Genomic DNA, 18,785 nt, shown 5'->3' on the forward strand with positions numbered 1-18,785 from the left:
TTGTTAAACACCAGCTGTGTGTTTGCAAGAGCCCAGCTGAATCTTTGACAGTGCAATATGCGGAGATAAACTGCTTACACCTTCCTCCCCGTCTACCTTGGGCCTGGCTCAAAGTCCTCTGCAGTCCCCAGAAGACCTTCCAGTGGATGCCTAGCAGGTTTTTGCAGTGCCTGAATGTGCGGCATTCCTTCCAAGTTGCACCCTCATTTGGCACCGCTGTATTTTTCTGCCACACAAATGTCTTCCCACAGGCCACCTGTAGCACCCACAGCTTCTGCCTGAGGCCCACAGAAAAACCTCTTTGTTGTTGCTCCTATCAACTACAAATGCTCTTCTCCAGCCCCAGCCCCAGCGCCCACCTCTTAAGTGACCCATGTTTGGGAACCCCTCTCCTGGCACCCAGCAAGATAGAACTATCACAGAATTACTTGGTAACTCAGCATAAGATACCATTCCACAGGATCATTACATCATTCGTTGGGCCGCTTGGGTTCCTCCAGGAAAATTATGGCACTCTGGAGGGGAGAAGCCTGATACTAATGAGAAATTCCGTAAGAGCAAGAGCAAGGACACCTGAGCAAACTCTCTTCCTTCAAGGAGGGCTGTGGGGAAACGTTCCTCATGCAGGAAGTTTTATTATTTGTCTTCCAATTCATTCCAGATGCTTCAAAGCAACGGGTTTTTACCTCCCCTTCCTTATTTTTGGAGAGAGCACTTTGTTTGGAACCCATAGATCAACCTGATAAATATTTCCTGATGGACTTCTTGACAGGCTGTGTATGTCAACTTAGTGGCCTAGCCCCACTGAAACCAAAGGTGTAACTAAGGGCCTATTGTTTCCCTGAGAACCGGCATCTTTTTGTTAGCTCTGGTTTACCAATCTCCGTCGTGGGATGCTTTCATCCTGGCAGCAGTGGAACAAGTACCATGATCACTTCTGCCAGAGCTGCATTTAAAGCTAAATCCCACTCTTCCCTCTTCCCATTCCCTGGATGATTAAGAGGCCTGACATAATATAAAAAGGCCACCTCACAGCCTTGCAAGGGAGCCAATTATTTACAGTCTGTCCTGAAAGACAATTAACTTGCCTAGTGCCATATAATTTCCATCCAGACTGCGAGGTGTGTTTTTTGTTGAGGGTGAGGATGGAGCACGGCCAGAGGGACAATACAGAGTGTTTATTTATATACTTATGCTCTGCAGAGAAGAGTGAACAGGATCGTTCTTGGCTCAGAAGATGTAACAGCAGCTGGAGCCCGACCACACTGCTGAAATGGGGCAGATTCTGCAGTAACTGAAGTTCCACCTTTCTTTGATGCAGTTACATTTTTCCCTTGCAAGTGGATATAGACATATAGAACCACTGGGCAGAATATAGACACAATACTACAGTTCGGGCTGGGAATGGGTATTTTGAGTGAAGTCACAAAACGAGGAATTTCTATTCTTGTCCAAAAGAGGCTGCAACATTACGACCACATTACTTCTCGTTGTCACAGGGCTGTCCCAATTCTGAGTCTTGCAATAGCACATACACACACTGCCCAGTCCCCAAACTCACTCTGGGAAATTCATACCTTCTTTCTCTTCTTTGTCTTTACTGCAGTCTCTTGTTTTTCTTCAGGCTGACTTAGAAAACACTCTGTGGGCTGCATAGAGGAAAAAAAAAGAAAGAAAACAAGATTCAGCATCAGATACCTGATCGCCAGGGGTGGGGTAAAAGTCAATAAAGAAAAGCATGAAGAGATACAGAAATTATAATGCCGGGTTAGGGAAAACAAACAAAGCCCAGCTTCCTCAGGTGTAGATGGGATAAAGTTCTTGCAGTTACGTATATCCAGAGTACTTTCGGAATTGAGATCTATGTTGTTGTAAGCAAGAGAGGAAAAAAAAATAACAGGAAGTTGAAACATACAGGCTGTAGTCACGCTTCCACGAAATGGTGAAAAACAGGTTTTAATTAATTAAAAATACCAAGAGGAAAATATGAACAAAACCTTGCAAAAACTTTGTATTTTTCATCTCTATTATTGTGCATGGTTGTTTTTCTAAACTTTGCCAATGGTGCTCTAAAATAACTGGGTCTAAGGTGAGCATCCATGATCTGAAAGATACCATGGAACTGGGCAAGGATAATTCGAAACAATCATGCTCTGGATTTCCTTTGACATTTGTGATGCAAAAATTCAGGAAAATATGTTTTGAATTTGTTCTGCCCCATTCTTGCTTTGTCACCTCATAGCAGGCAGGGTCAAATACACACAAGAAAAACACATGATGCATTTCAGAATAATCTTCATCCAATATGTGTTGCTATTAATAACCCTCTTTTGTGCCTGAGAGAGCAGGCTGAATTTGTCCATTTGTAACAGAGTCCCCGTTCGCGTAAGTCAGGGTTAGGATTTATCCTTAGCCACTTAAAATTACCCCAAATACAGGAAGAAGGGCACAAGTTTTCCTTGTTTTGAATATAGTAAATCTCTTTTCTTTTGCCACCTTAGGGACTTCCACTTCATGGAAATACAAATTCATCTACATAGATGGGCTTTAGAGCTCAATAAGTGACTTGATGAAGCGCAATGCGAAAATAGGCTGAACTGCAGGAGAAAGCTCCTTGATAGCAGGATGCATTTGGCTGGAAAAATCTGTTCCTGTGAGAAACCACAGAGAAGTCTCATCACATGGGGCATTAAAAGCTCAGGAGCAGCAAATCCAGTGCTGGTCCCTGGGGAAGCCTGGAAGAAAACTATCAGCAAGAAAGGGAGCCCAGCTGAAAGTCAGAGGAGCTGCTCCTTCGTGCCCTTGCGAGGGCAGCTTCAACAGGGCAAAGAGGGCCAAAGGAAAGCTAAGAGAAGTTCAGAATATCTGAGCCTTTCTCATCACCCCTTAAGAGGAGGACACTTCATGACAACTGGTACTATATGAATCTCCCCAACACATTTGTGCCTTTCCAAGTCCCCTCTCATATCCTTATGAGAATCATTCTGTGGTGTTTAACTGTTTATATTATGCCTACATTTCCTTTTTTCTCCATTCCCCTAGCTGATTAAGCTATAAAAACCAGGATAACCCCATGTTCAACCCAAATGACCTATTGCTTGCTCGTGCTTTCTGTGCTGTGGCGCAACCGCAGCCATTGCACTTGCAAAGGCAGTAGTGGTGTATAGAGATGGCCCTAAATCTGGTTGAGGTTTGAAATGATACTTGGGAACTACCAGAGATGATGTGGCTGGGGAATGGCTACAGGCAGCAAATCACTCCACAACTAGGGCTGGAGTACAACGCAGCCTGGATCAATACCCACCCATGAGAAGTTGTGATAGGGACTATATCTTGCGTCAACAAAAGATATCTGTATAAACAGATATTATCTTCACTAGACATCAAGGGAATAACTGCAAGTAGAAGCTCACCACAGCTAACAAAGTTGTTCCAGAGTTAACATAAGCTTTATTTATTTATTCATTTATTTATTTTTGGTTTGTTTCTTTTCTAAAAAAAAATTGTCCTGACTCTGATTCAAGTGCTTTTAAAACACCACCATACATTTCTTCATTCCTATCCCTACCATTAGCATTCCCAGACATTGAGACTGAAACAGAGCTGCTCTCCGCCTTCAGTTTCTGCTCTAACCTTATGCATCCCAGCTGTCCACAGATACTCGAAGACCACTTGCCAGGTGTTTTAATCATAAATTCCATGTTCAATATTATATTTTATGCAGAGAACAAGCCTCTGGGTTGATTTAGTCAAGGGACACTACTACCAAGCAACCAAAAAGCCAGATAGGGGCCAACCTGAATTTCTTTCATTCAGTAGAATATGATGGCTGCCTGTCCTAGAAAGCGTTACCAGCCTTTCAGCATACTGAAAATGCCACTCATTCACTTTGAGTCCATTTCTCCCTCCATATACATTGTGAACTGCTTTACATAAATCTGCAAACCACTCCCAACTGGTGTCCACATGAGAAAAGAATAAAACCATGCCACAGAGCTGAAAAATTCTCTCTAAGAGAAATAAAATTTTCTCATGGATAACCCTTAATTCAGATCCTTAAAACTATCACCAAATGCCATGGCATGTTTTTGAAGGCAGTATGTAACCCTTTATTTCAAGAGCAACAGAAGCACACAGGAAGCCCGTAGTCAAAGCCTTGCACGTTAAGACTTAAAATTATCTCCTTTACAACAGCATACATGTATTTAGTCAAATATTAGCCCACCAATAATAAGTCCACTTTATTGAGACATTAAAAGTAATGCCATAAAAAAAAGAGAAACTTCATGGTTGTGAATGGCTGTAAACTTGCATGTCTTTCATGATCTGCAGACTAAAACATTTAGGCAACTGATCTAGACTGAACTTCTGACCCTTATCCAAACATCAGTTGCCTACCTACTCATGCAATAGCTCTTTGCATGCCACCCTTAAGAAAAGGTCATTTGCATGTTTTTCTTACACAAGACACAGAGCAGACGTCCTACTGGTTTTTGACATGGCTCCCTTGTGCTCTGTGTTTTTAAGCTATTTTTACATGGAAGTTCTTAAAATGCAGAAAACAGGAAATTTGTGCTGAGACCACTGATTTATGAACTAAAATGTCATAAATTCCTTTTTTGTTAATCATAGACAGAACATAAAATATTTCCTGTATTATATTTCTAACAATTTTTTTTTCTTTACATGTTGCCAAGTTACTGGAAATTCAAATGTACAGTGAAAACATTCTTGTGAGTGTGTGTGAAAGTTTACATTCTAGGTCAGCCACATACTCCGACTTTTGGAGTTTGTGACAAACTAAACACATCAATGCGCCATTTAGATCTGAGGCAAATGATTCATTTCATTGTAAGCCTGAGGACAGTCTGCAGACTGGAAACATAAATGTTCATAATTCTATCTGGTTGTCTCCTGACAACCAGTGCCAAGTCCACTGCAGAATAGCTTCCAGCCTGTGAATAAGGCAGGGATGAGTAAAACGGGTTATGTTATATGCACAAAATCATTAGCTTTCTGTAAGTACATCTGATTTTGCAAGTATTTTGCTCTAAAAGACATGCAATAACACATCCATGACTTAGAGCTCCCATAAAGCATTGCGTCCTGGAGTTTTGTGATTAAAAATCAAATTACCTTGCTCCAAAACACAGACTGTTTTTCATACGAGAGGAAGAGCTGTGGCAGGTGTTCTGCTACAGCTGAGCGGCCCCAGTCCACCTCATCAGAATAACCTGTATTGGTTATCTTTTCTAAAGTTCTCATAGAAAGAGCAAAGCAACTCCTCCAAACAAAACATCTTAACTTAGTTCCAAATGTTTAAGTGAAGATAGTGGTGATAAAAAGTGGCTCCATAGGCATCCTCATTGAGGTGAAGTCCTCAGCGTCTCCCGCAGAGCATGTGCAAAAGCAATACAGCTTCCTCCTGTAGTGATCAATTCTGTCTTTCCTAATCAAAATGTGGAACCAGTTCAGATACCTGGCTCACTTCATGTTTGCTCTCCTTGAAAGACATTCAAGAGCATAGTAATTGCTACTGTGCTCTTTACACTTCTCTGTTACACAAGTAAAAAACGAAACAAACCCAAAGCAACCAAAAAAACCCATCCCTGCAAATGGTTTTCACTTGGGCAACTGCCTAGGCATCACATAGTGAATTTACTCTTGACCTACAGGTCAAAATCAATATCCATAACTTCAAGGAGAGGCAGCCTCCAGTGTCATTTCAGCTCTTGGAGAGGCATTCCGTCCATTTTCCTGTAAAATATCATGAAGGCACCTTCAACCAAGAGACTAGGTAAAATCAGCTGAGCTCTAGGTGACTCTTTTCTGCAGAGGCTGGGGCACTTCTGTGTGTCAAAGACCTTGCTGCCTTTTCCTTGGCAAACTCCAGGTAATGTGGAACAATGCAGTTTCTGCTGGTTTTAAAGGAAGCTTTCACGAGTGCAAGTCTATGAAAACATCAGTCCACACAGACCTAAGTTCTCCTCCAGCGGGACCTGCACTGGGGACATGCTTGCACAGAGATGCAGTACAAAATTTAAATTTAGCTTTCAAGACCTTGTGTGTGCAGGGAAAGGGAAAAGATGAGAGGGGAGGACACTTGGTAGCACCACTTAGACTTTTATCACTAAACAGTCACTTTGCAGAAGACAGGCTTGGCAATCTCAACTCACTCAAAACAACAGTGAAGTTATTATTTAAATGTACTGGAATGTGATCACTTCCAAATAAGGCAAAATCATTCAATAAAATAATCTTACTACATGAACAGATCAAACAAAAAGTGAAGTTCACCATCCCTTTACTGAAAGAAGGGGGACTACCATTCCCCTACGCTTTATCATCTCCATGCTTTACACAATTGCTGAATTTACAAACCTGTTTTCTTTTCTTTTTCACAGCAGGTTTGGAATCCAAATCTTGTTGTGCTGCTGTCCTGTTACCACTTGCTTTCTCAATAGCTTCATCATCCGAAGGATCTGATGAGAAAAAAGAAGGGGTTTTGTTAGTTTTTCATATCTGTTTTCTATCTTTGCATTCAAGAATAGGGGTAAGATCTTCAACCGAAAGCTTATCACAATAATACAATCTCAAGTTTGGCAATAAGTACAGCTGTAATAGAAATTTTTATTATTTTAGAGCACTGGTATTTGAAATTCATTCTAGTTTTCCCCTCCTCTTCACTATATTACATCTAGCAGGCAATATATTTCCTTATCTCTTTGGAATGCCGCACAGTGGGTGCCAGCTGCAGCATCACAGGCAGAGATGTCTAATCTTTTCATAAACCCCTCTGGAATTAAGCTAAGCACCGAACAATGAATAAAGACATTTTTGATAAACTACATCTCAGGTTGCCTGACATCTCTCTGCATTATTATTTCAGAACATGTAAAACATAATCTTGGATCCATAGCACTGCATTCACCAACTACAGACCTAGCTCAACAAATCATTAGACCAGAAAACAAGCACCAGTACTGCTACTGAAGACTAAAAAGGCACCGTGCACCACAAGATCACAGTAAAAACACAATCTTTCTTGCTAAGTTTGCTGATATTTCTTTTGGAATAAGTAATTTCTTCCTACTAAGACAAGTCTTGCAGATGAAGGAATAAAACTAACAACAACAACAACAACAAATCAAATCAAACACACACAAAAATGCACACAAAAACCACCCCAGACTCCATCTAAAACTCCAAAATGACATACTGACATCAATTACCTACAAGAGGAAAAGTTACAAGATTGGTATAATGTCCTATTATATAAAAATATACGCACACATCTTCTGTAAGTACATTTTTACTTGTGTGTCTCTTACTCATAATAATTAGGCAGAGGCACCATTCCCAAAGTTTAAGCAGAATGTGCACAAGACTAAAAAAGGCTTCTGTTCTGAAAGAAAGCTATTTAAGATGCTTCCATTCGTTCTTTTCTTAATCTCTTTTAACCTACAAAGAGACATCGGGGAAAAAAATTATCCACAGCAACAATCGCCTCTAATTGTGCTATATTAGTGCTTAAGATGTTGTATTCTAACACAGAAGTTTGTGCTGGGGCCCGAATTACTTCCCTGATCATTGCCAGAAGCATTATTGTCCACAAGATTGAATAATTAGAGCTGAATAATGCATTTTCTGTATCTGGAATACTCTGTAATATTTCCCCCCAACAGGTACTTAGTCATTGTTGAAATCTCCTGAAGCTGTAAACAGACAGCTTAAGATTAATTAATTTATTTAGAATAAAAAGTAACAACATGATTCCTTAAGCCTCACTCAAAGTATGGAAGATATAACTGCTGGTTATAACACACTACCTATGCAATCACCAGCTGCCAACAGTGAATTGATGGTCAGAGGACACCAGAGAGAGACAAAACCAACTATGGCTGGCATGTACTAATTCCATATTGAAATGGGTACATAGTGAAAATAGGTAAGTGAAAGGATATGTGTAAGATATGTGAAAGGATTTAACTGAAAGGTACCTAAAGGATATGAAAGGGAAAAAGGAATCTTTAGTCATCCACAGATGCAACACTTTCTATTACATATAAAGCAGTGGCTTTGAAAATCCTAGTGCAAGCGAATGGATAAAATAGCACGTATATACTTATGCCTGGAAAGATACCATCTTTCAACTTCCACTCCTTTTCCCACTTTGAAAAGCTTATGTAACAGCATCCTAAATTGGATTGTGACAACTGTTAAGAATTCAAAAAAGTCTGGGAAGTTTAAAGCTAGCAACTGAAGAAAATCAGTGAATGTTTTAGCATGTTGGATGTAGTTTTTCATGGTGTCTTATTTCATACACATTTGATTCTTGTCAAACTGCAATGGCTTTAGAAACAGAGCAGCAACTGAGAAGATAATTTGTTTTCTATCCAGCAGAACTAAGAGACTTCTAAGTAAAGGAGTCAAATAAACAAGTTAATGAACCTAATTCAGACCAAAACAAATGCTGTGGAAGAAATGGCAGCACTTGTTTGCATCTCAACGCAGGATGAAGACACATTCTGAAATCTTAAGTGGGAATCCCCCAAGAAAAGCCCTCACTTTCCAGATCTAGAGCAAATACATACATGTACACCAAGGGGACACTGGAGCTCAGCTGGCCTATTTGCTTCCTTCTCTTTGCAGGCATGGCCCCCACACCAGAAGCTGAGCAGACTTGGGGCCACAGGAGTGCCAAATCCCATGTGGGGCGAGGGGCCAAGGGCAAGAGAAGAGCAGGAATGTCTCTCCTGGCACTCCCTTACCGTATGTTAGCTGTGACATCAAGCTGTCCCTTAGGTGGCAGCTAGTCAACCTCAGAGGACACTAAATGGCCATTCTGGGATCTCTTCTGAAAGGACACGAACAAGGGAGGTGGCAAGTCTATATCTCAGACTTACTCGTACGCTAAGAATTGTACGGCATTGGTCTTCATGAGCTGCACTCATGAGCTATTTTGTCTCTCTTCTGAAGGACAAACTGTATTGAATTGACTCTCCTGAGCTGCCATTTGGATCATGAAGAAGAACAATGAGTAGCAGTCTCCAGTATGACTGACACTTTTCCTAGAACATCACTGTCACTGTCCTAAGAGTGTCCATCAGACAATGGCTGAAGGTATAAAGTTTTCTGGGGAAGTTTATGGCCACTAGAAGTGAAAGGGAGAGAGCATTCCAAAGTCCACCTTTTTTTTTTTTCCTTTTTATTTTCATTGTCAATGGTGATATGGGTTTACTTTGTTACAAATTTATTAATAATGCACAAAAAAGATATATAGTCCTGTACAGCCTAACATATGGCAGCAGGTGAACAGGGAAGCCAGAAACTTGAAGGTTTGGGAGACTTAACAGATTTCTTTCCTATATTACAGCTGAAATATCTGTGTCAATCTACTGGGTGTTTCCTTGCCGTCTCCTGAGGATGCCTGAGTGCTCCTGCACCATATGCCTGCCCCTGCACATCAGCAGCTCCTTCCCTGCCCTGTTCCTCACCAAAGTCACTGGCTGAGCACTCTGGAGCCACAGATACGATACTTCACTAGAAGCTGTTGAAAAATAACATCATCCAGCACACTCCTGGATGCTTGAAAGGTATCTTGGTAACTCTGTTATCACTATGCATTACCACGGGCTTGTTTCCCCCCATATCAACCTTCCTCTGGTAAACTTCTCATGCTGCATTTTGGTAGAGCACTTTCTGTATTTGAGAGCCCACTGGTGACTTCTGTATGCAATCCCTCTGTCTCTTCTGCCATGACTCCCAAGATGCTGGAGGAATGACCAGCTTTTGTACATATCAGCTCCACAGGCTTGGAGTCCTGGATGCGCTACACCCAAGCAGGCTGTGGATCAATGATACAAATGAAGTACATTGAAGAAATCAAAACTAGTGCCCTCTTTCTCAGTCCCTCTTGAGCCCCAAACACGCACCACTGAATATATCTGTGCATGCCTCACGGGACTGAATTGCTGAGCCAGCTCTTTCTCGGCAGACTCACCTCACATTGGAAATAAATGAGAACTGCATAAAATAGATTCAGAGGAAGCTGCCTGTGATCTTTAAGCATTCCTTCTTAAATCCCACTTGGCGTGCTACTCTGAAAGGCAAACAAGAGTCATCTAAGTTTTAAATAACCCCTTCTCTTTCTCATAGCTAAAAGATACACTGCTTGCAATAGCAGCCTAAAACTGGACAAATGGTTTCCATGATCCGAAATAGCCTAACAAACAATGTACCACCTGTTCACTGCCCATCTGAGTTTTGGACTGCACTTCACAATGCAACGTCCTTCTCCACTTTCAGCAAGAAGCAAGAGAAGAGGGAATAAATCTCCAGCCCCAGACCAAACAAACTTCTATGAAAACACTTAAAATTTGAGCATCTTTCTGCAGTACCAGAGTATCCCTACTTTATACAATAGAAGGACCTTTTATCTGTTCCAGAAAGAAACAGCCACTCATGTTCCAGTCAAGACAGTAGCCACTTTCAAGCTGTGATCATCTGTGACACCATGTCAGCTCTGTGATGACAGGAGCATTTTGTTGTGGGCATCAAAGTACCACAGGCTAGACTCTACCAACCATGCTTACACATGTACCTTCTTCTGCAAATAGTTACCTTGATGTCAGAGGAGTTATTCACAAAATAAATCATAACTTGATGCGAACAAATGCAGAAGCACCCAGCTCACAGATCCCAAACATGTCCGTATCAGAGCAGCACTGCTTGCCCTGCTTTGAGGTAACCAGCTGCCCAGGAGGCTCCTTTCTGCCAGAACACGAGACATCACAAATCCTTCCTTAATAACAAGCTGGCGCACAATGCAGAAACTGATTGATTAATACAACGTTGACTTTCATCTCCCTTGCGGTGCAAATGAGCGGCAGGCAGGCGCTGATGGAACACGCTGCTGAGGGGGTGATGTTGTTGAGTGCAGCAATCCTCTGCATCTGCTTTCCCGTGACGTATGGACCTTACGCAACCCCAAGGTCATCAAAGACATCTGAACAGTCACGTAATGCTCTCGATATAGATAAATAAATGTGAATTCCACAGCTCTTCACTTTTGTTCCTTTGGTATTACATCAGTGGCGTGACACATACTTACAGGCTTCCCAGTCACTAAGTATTTATATTTGATTTTATTTTGAACCATACTGACATGGAAAAAGCTATTTATGCTTAATGCACACATATCTAAGACCTTCTCATTTATGATATTGACTACTATTTAAAATCATTCCGTGCAAAGGTTTGTTACTTCTTACAAATTTAATATTGACATATACACATATGTCTAAGTACATGAATATATATACTAAATATATACACATACACACCTATATTAATACACACACGTCTGCATGTTTATACACATGCACATAAATAAGCACACAGATATTTACATATAATTTATCAGGTTCCCTTTAATCACCACCTTTATTAACTAATATGTTCACAAAGAATGCACATCTGCTTGGTTATTTTTACTAGTATTTTTAAAGGCAGACAAGACTTTAATGATATAGGAGGTAATGAGACATGCTTTGATCTGAAGGCAATTTTGGTTGTACAAAATAGCTAGTACATACAAATTTGTGCTTGCTAGGCTGATTCACCATCACTGAGACTCCTGACCTTCACATGTCACTGTTTTACTCTGAAGAGATTAATAAAGGAGTTATAGTAACAAAACCACAATTCTTCTAAAGACTAGGGCTGACTGAAAAAGTTGAACTCTTTTAAGCAGCACACCTCAAAATGTCCCCAAATAAAGAAAAAAGTTACAACTGAAAAGGAACAGAAAATGATCTTAAAATTCTTTGGAAAATGCAAATTGTGCTTCAAGCCAGCCTACAACTGAAATGAAGGAAAAGGAAGCTCATGGAACTGACAGCAGCTATGGGAAGTTCCTCACAGGAAGAGGATGAAGAGAACAGGCGGAGTTTTTTGAGAGAGAAGCAAGGCGCAGTTCTTACAACTCTTTGTGATACAGGAACAATGAACATGTAATTAAAAATAAAGCTCAAAATAGAAAAATATTATTTTGCATACACACCCAAATAAATTCCACTAGTGATTTGGTGGGTTTTTTGGTGTGGTTTTTCTTTTTTTGTTCATTTGTTTTTCTTCTTATCTTTTTATCTGGAAGCTAAGTGCCATCAGACATTCCATTTCTAGTTTGTTTTCTTTGCTAAACAGTTCTGGCTAGTAGAAAGTCTGTTTGGAACTTGTTGCCTACCTAAATTGACTTCTGAGGTGCCTCACAGAACCATAGAATGGCTCGGGTTGGAAGCGACCTCTAGAGATCATCTGGTCCAACCCACCTGCTAAAGCAGGTTCACCTAGGGCAGACTGCACAGGAATGTGTCCAGGTGTTTGAATGGAATGTGTCCAGAGAAAGAGACTCCACAGCCTCTCTGGGCAGCCTGTTCCAGTGCTCTGGCACCCTCGAAGTAAAGAAGCTTCTCCTCATGTTTAGATGGAACCTCCTGTGCTTCAGTCTGTGCCCGTTGCCCCTCATCCTATCATTGGGCACCACTGAAAGGAGTCTAGTCCCATCCTCTTGACTTTCACCCTTGAGATATTTATAAACATTAAACTCTGTGTCAGCAGTTATCTTAACATATCGCTACGGTATCACTCCTCATGGCAGCAAGACACACGAAGATCAGGCAGGTCCTGCCTTGCTGCCCACCAGTCTCTAAAGGAACAGACAAAGTTTTTAAATGAAACAGGCCTGACTGGAGGCAGGCTGATCAACTATTTTAAATATTTTAAAGCATTCCAAGCTTAACTACTTCCCTGATGAGGGGACGGAAGGGTGTTGCATGGCAGTGGGAGAAGGAGCAGGTGTGGAAGGCAGTGGTGCACAGAGACCTAAGGCAAGCAGCAGCTCAAACCACCTCCTGGACAGATCCCAAATTACGCAGCTGTGTGTCACCAGCACTGTTAATCCCAAAAGGAGGATCTCTTTCATGTCTACCAGGACAATCCTCGCTAAATTCTCTCTTTGTAGGCAATGGACAGCTTTGAATTTTCCTGTCGAGAAGCCTAATAATAGCTCAGATACCCTGGAGCCCAAGATGTAAAAGCCAACTGGCCAAGCAATATCTCTGAAGCTCTTCTGGGGACCTCCAGACCAGCCACATGGAATGGCTAACAATGTACATTTTATTATTAATACGTTTTTTCAGACCACTTTCTGGCTGTTTACCATGACGATACTTTAGAAATCACTAGTAAATGAGATAAAATGTTACTTACAAAAGTAATCTGTCCTTGGGGAAGATGACCACATAACCAATGCATCAAAATAGCTGCAACAGTGTCTGTACTCTCTCCATTACTCAGATTGCTCTGACTAAATTAGAAAGGGTCTGCTGGCACCCCCAGAAAGATAAATAATTGACCCTGTCATGGACGTGCATCAGCTGCAGTGGCACAACTGAGAAATCCAAATGATAGATTACAGTAAAAAAAATATAATAATTCCCTTACTTCATTGAGTAAGGATTAGCTAAACCATTTTAAACAGTACAGAAAAACGAGATTTAGTCTTAGATATCTGTAAGAGAACAGATATACTGATAGGAAATGAAAAAATTAATATTTAATTACATCAAAAGACATAATACTACAGCACAGTGGAAATCTTTGATGCAAGGAAGAATGACAACATGGCTAAGCAGACTGCCACTTCTAAAATTAATGAAGACTTTTTTTTCTTTTTTCATTTTAGTTTTTGCAAAGCCAGTTTTAAAACACTGATGAATTTTCATACTTTCTTCACCAGAGTCATGAATCAAATGAAGTACCTTCACTCATAAGGCCTTAAAATACTTGGGTATTTTGACCATTTGGAGTAAAGAGTAAAAACTGTGAGTGAACTGGCATCTGTTATTGTTACCACGAGGTAAGAAGTTGCACATGAAGCTCTGTTGCAGGTGACTACCAGTTAGTTACCATGCCTGTGTTGACTTTCCCTGTCAGCCTATTGCAACACAGAGCTGCCTCCCTGCCCGGGCTGAGATAATCTCCATGGTAATTTCACATGGTGCTGGTGCTCCATCATCCCAAAACAGCCGTGGTCCCTCAAGGCCTGGGCACTGTTTTCCCTTCCCACCTTCATGAACTAAAGACTCCTTTCCTGAAACAGGTCTATTCCAGCGCAATAGTAAGTTTTCATATCTTTGAGCGTGCCTTCAACTGCAGACTTTACCTGCCAAAGTACTTTTAAAAAGGTGTTTTAAATTGTATTTGCGAGGCATACCCGGAGGGCATACAGTAAGCAACTGAGTAGAAACAGACACAGTCCTATTAAAGAATCAGAAGTGCTCTAATTTTGTCCCCCTGGGTGACGTCCAGACAGTGTAAGATCCTTCCCAATCCATCCAGTCTGAGCCTGTGCCAAGCCAGAGTTTCTTGCAGTCAATCTGTAGGAATCCCTTGTAATAGTTTTTAAGTATTGGCAATAGCTTGTACGACAAAGACATCATCCTTACAAAAAGGTAAACCTTTTCCCTGGGCAGTTCAGAAGGCAAATCTACCACAGGCTCTTTTTTCCCCCAACAAATCTAGTGAAAGGATATCCAGTTTAGGTTCCACTTTCTTACACTGAATAGTAATTTCAATTAAAATCACTGCCTGTTCAAGCAGAAAAAAACCCAGGTCTTAATAGAATAATAACAAATGAATTTTCACTATTATCTGATAGAAAATTTTTAGGACACAGACATAACAATCTGCCATGCTAAGGATCTCCCACAGAACACTTCTAACAACTACCCCTCCTTTCTTCCTTATTTTTAGAACTTCCTTTTTAACATTAAAAATGGGTACTTCCAAACTCGTTTTTGATGCATCTTGACTTGCTGACTGGGAATGAGCCAAATGACAAAATAAAGAGTATACAAGAGAATTAGAAAAGAGAAAATTCTCTGCTGTACACAAGCACAGAAGAAAAAACTCCACGTGAACAAGGTTAGGCCCAGCTTGTAGTACACCTACAACCCAGGCCTATTAATAAATTGCTGTTTTCTTTTTTATATATGGCCTTATATAATAAGACAGAAACATGTTAGAAAAATCATAGACAGTGGCTGATCAGATATAAAAATAGTGGGCCACCCTCCTTATAATAAAAATAATGTTTTCTTCTGTAAAACAAGGGTTGAATTTGCCATCCTATCACTGCCTCACATGAGGAATAACAACATCACCAAGGTAAGAAAGGAGAACTGAACATTCATTTAGTCACTGTAGTTTTAAAACACACGGCAAGCAAAGGGCAAACACAAAGATGTGACATATTAGGAACATGACAGGCCTGTTTATTGTTTGCCATCTAACTTAATTTCTTTATGACAGGCCTGCCGAACAAGAGCAACCAGAGCCTGAAGATAGAATAATACATCACCCGAGTGCAAATCAGTTCTGTTGTTTGCTCTATGTACCCTTTGCCAATGACACCATCAGTGAAGGCTCAGAGGACATCCACAAGTCACTGCAGAGTCCTCGTTAATCTTTCTTTTGTTCTCTCAAAAGCCATCCTTTATGCTACAACTTCTGATAATCTCTACCAACCTCCAAATTCAGTTTAAAAATGTATTCCTAGAGAGATGGGGAAGTGGGAAACTGTTTTGTTTGTCTGTAAGTAGCATCAGTTTTGGCTGTTGGCAAATCCACTGGATGAACATTACAAAATTAAATACTTCACCTTGTAAAAAGGGTTTCTCCTTTTGACAGATATCAGGCATTATATACCCCCACAGTCACTTTATAAACCACTCAAAAGGATGCCAGCAATAGTGCGCAACAGTTTATGATAGTAAAAGGACACTCAATCCACCTCTGAAAAGTAGAGGAATGAGGCGAGCCAGAAAGCCGTTGACCATGTTGGAAATCAGCCGAGACATTACAGTCCACATATCTCACCTTGTAAAATGCTCCATGGGATCTTAAAACAACTACAAGTGCCTAGGAATTTGTGATTAATCAAAAGAAAAATCAGTTCACAAATACTGGTTACAGAATGCATGACCGTATGAGGGGGAACCCTACAAGGCTGGTCTGAAATAGCTGTCAATCCCAACAGAGGCATCTGAGAACAGAAGCAGCCTCGGGTCTGAAAACCCAAATCATTCCAGAGGAAATGTTACCAAGCAAGGCTGGGTAGTCAAAGAGAAAAATTGTCCACAAAGAGGCAGAAAGACCATCCAGCATCAAAAAACACAAGTTATGAGCCCAGGAAAAGCTAGGCACAGACTAGGGCCTGATTCCCTACTACACTTCCCACTTGGTAGTGTGGAAACTCACAAAAAAGCCATCCTAAAGAAAACCTGAGTGTATACAACTGTCAAACAAAATACTGTTCCACTCATCTTGAAGAACTCATACAATCACTCTTAAAGCCTTTTCCCCTTCTTTTGGGAAGTTCGCATTACTGGGGTCTGTTAAGCAACATTTACAGCACTTTACATGCAAACAACACGGCTGTATAAAAGCCTCCCCCAAAACGAACATTCCCTTCCCAAAGCCGCTCTAGCGTACTATTTCTATAAGAAAGAAACCATCCCTTCTCCAAAATCTTCACATAGGAGAAGCACATGTCACAGCTCCTGCCAGAGTCTGACTAATCCTGTGCTTTAGGACCCATTGAGCACTGCGATTCCTTCTTTTTCTAAGAACTACCTATCGTATATGGAAACTGCTCCAGCTGTTTGCTGCAGAGGATGAGGAGAAACAATTCATGCTGTACATATTCTCTAACACTGCTAGTATGTCTCTCAACATTTGTCTCTCTGGAGGCAGACTCATTCCTTTTTCGGGTCCTCTCTCCAAAGCCAAACACCAGCATTCTTAATTTGTTTTAATATTCGCTCCTAACAAACACTTATTCCCATTAATGGGGAAGAAATAGGTTGATTGGGAGGAAAGAGGAACTTGGATAAATCCATTAAGCTACTTATTAGATGGGCTCTAGCCCAAGTCTCACTATGAGCAAGTTTTGCCCAGGAATGTAGTAAGGTTGATCCCAGATGTGATGTCTCCCTTAATACTGCAGGAGATTCATATTTTCTACTGTTCTCTCACTATCTTGGGAAGCAGCTGTGGTTCACAGCTGTAGCTCTTGTTGTGAAGGTAACACACAGATTCTGGCTGACCCTGTGGACTTCAAGCTGATAGATCATGATAGAATTACAGAGTGGAACTTGCACAAAATAGTAGGCTTCAATTAAAAAAAATATATATATATATAGTACACTTTGTAAATTTTAACACCCCAAATTATTGCTCTTACACATACATCACTACTTTACTGACTGCTGATATCCTTCATACCTTTTTGGCTCACACATATTTTGCAGACATACACATCTATATATAAGGTTCTCACAGTCCTGATGTTTTTTCAGGTTTTCTCTGATTATTGAGAATTGCATGCATGTGTATAATGTAGCACACACTTAAATATATGTCACCACCAACAAATATATCCCACTGAAGAACAATACTGCAAGCAAGCTTTTACCCCAGCTCTCCTACATGTCTTAGCACAGAACATGAGAAGACATTTTGAGTTGCTCAGATTTCTGCAGCTTTATTTATTCAGAAGTCTTCATGTGACATAGCAGTATCAGGTCCCTGGTTGACAGAGTATCAGGTTGACTTGTATCAAGTTAAACTCTCCTTCAGGTCAAGAACAAAATACCCTGACATGTTGCCACACAGAATGGCAAATTCCCCCTGAGTATAAAACATCTGTTGAGAAGCAGTTCCCTATTTAAGGCCCAAGGGTTATGTTTCTAAATCTCCTATTCTCTTGTTCCCTCCTCTGCATACGCTACGCATTTCTCTGCAGTTTGGTCTCCAATACTGCAGGTTGCATTGCCCTTTCAAGCTACCCCAGCATCTCAGATTTATAGGGTATCAGAATATGCATTTGTGCATTTACAGCACTTTTCCAACAAGTCTTACTGTGAGAGCGAGTGAAAGGAAGGATAATTTCTTACAGACGGAAGCTTTTAAGGAAATATCACACACTGCTGCATTAAGGTTTTTGAGAAGAGGAAACGTGACAGGCTTTTAATCTATGCCAGTGCTCTCTCTTTAAGACTAGCAATTACAATGCGATCTGTCATCTGTACAAGTCTTTTGTGAACTGATATGCTGCTCATTTGTCTAAATGATCAAATAAAGCACATTATGACCCGATCAGTTGTAAGTGCCATAAAAACAGAGCTCATACCTACATTCACTTGCTGCAAGCAGATGGCTGATTGCTTTTCTGTTCTTTTACATTGCAGTCTTGTTCTCTTAGTTCCTCTCTTTGTAGAGAGTGACATGCTGGGAGGTCAGTTTTCTGACAAGGTCATCTGCCTTCGGAGTATGAAGAGAATTGCACGGAAAGTGGGTTGGGCTATATTTAGAGTTTGGTCCAACTCCGTGCCAAGGTCCCCCCGCTGTCTCTCTCTTGCAGCACCGTCTCAGGTCTATTCTTGCAGATTCTCAGCCCACAGAACACACAAGGAGAGAAAAGTCACTCTGAGATACTACTGGATCGAGGGTTTTGCAATTAGCTAAAAACAAGTGGATCAGGAGCTCAGCTGAGGACTCCTTAAATCCCTCAAATTTCTAGCATTAATTTTTCTTTGTTCAAGTGGATTTTCCCTTTCCAAGCAAATAAGGAGAGGAAGCTGCCTGGGATACAGCAAAAAAGAGCCTCCTGAGCTAAGGTAAGCTGGCTTCATTTTTGTATTGTCATCATAATTAGAAAG

At 40.8% G+C, this 18,785-nt stretch overlaps 1 protein-coding gene across 2 annotated transcripts in view; it reads right to left on the reverse strand.

Moving 5' to 3' along the window:
* Positions 1-18,785, reverse strand: part of CMSS1 (cms1 ribosomal small subunit homolog) — a gene marked incomplete at its 5' end in the record, with an annotated part of 251,915 nt that overhangs the window by 13,294 nt on the left and 219,836 nt on the right. Inside the window, 3 exons of one of the 2 annotated variants that reach the window (XM_080362100.1) lie at positions 1,578-1,649; positions 6,382-6,482; positions 18,257-18,353. In XM_080362100.1, coding sequence (XP_080218226.1) covers positions 1,578-1,649; positions 6,382-6,482; positions 18,257-18,353 — 270 coding nt within the window. Of the gene's footprint in view, positions 1-1,577; positions 1,650-6,381; positions 6,483-18,256; positions 18,354-18,785 lie in introns of those variants that run through there. The other variant, XM_080362101.1, reaches the window with a different exon arrangement.

Source organism: Nesoenas mayeri (assembly GCF_963082525.1).
Source record: "Nesoenas mayeri genome assembly, chromosome: 1".
In the NCBI taxonomy this organism is placed as follows: Eukaryota; Metazoa; Chordata; class Aves; order Columbiformes; family Columbidae; genus Nesoenas; species Nesoenas mayeri.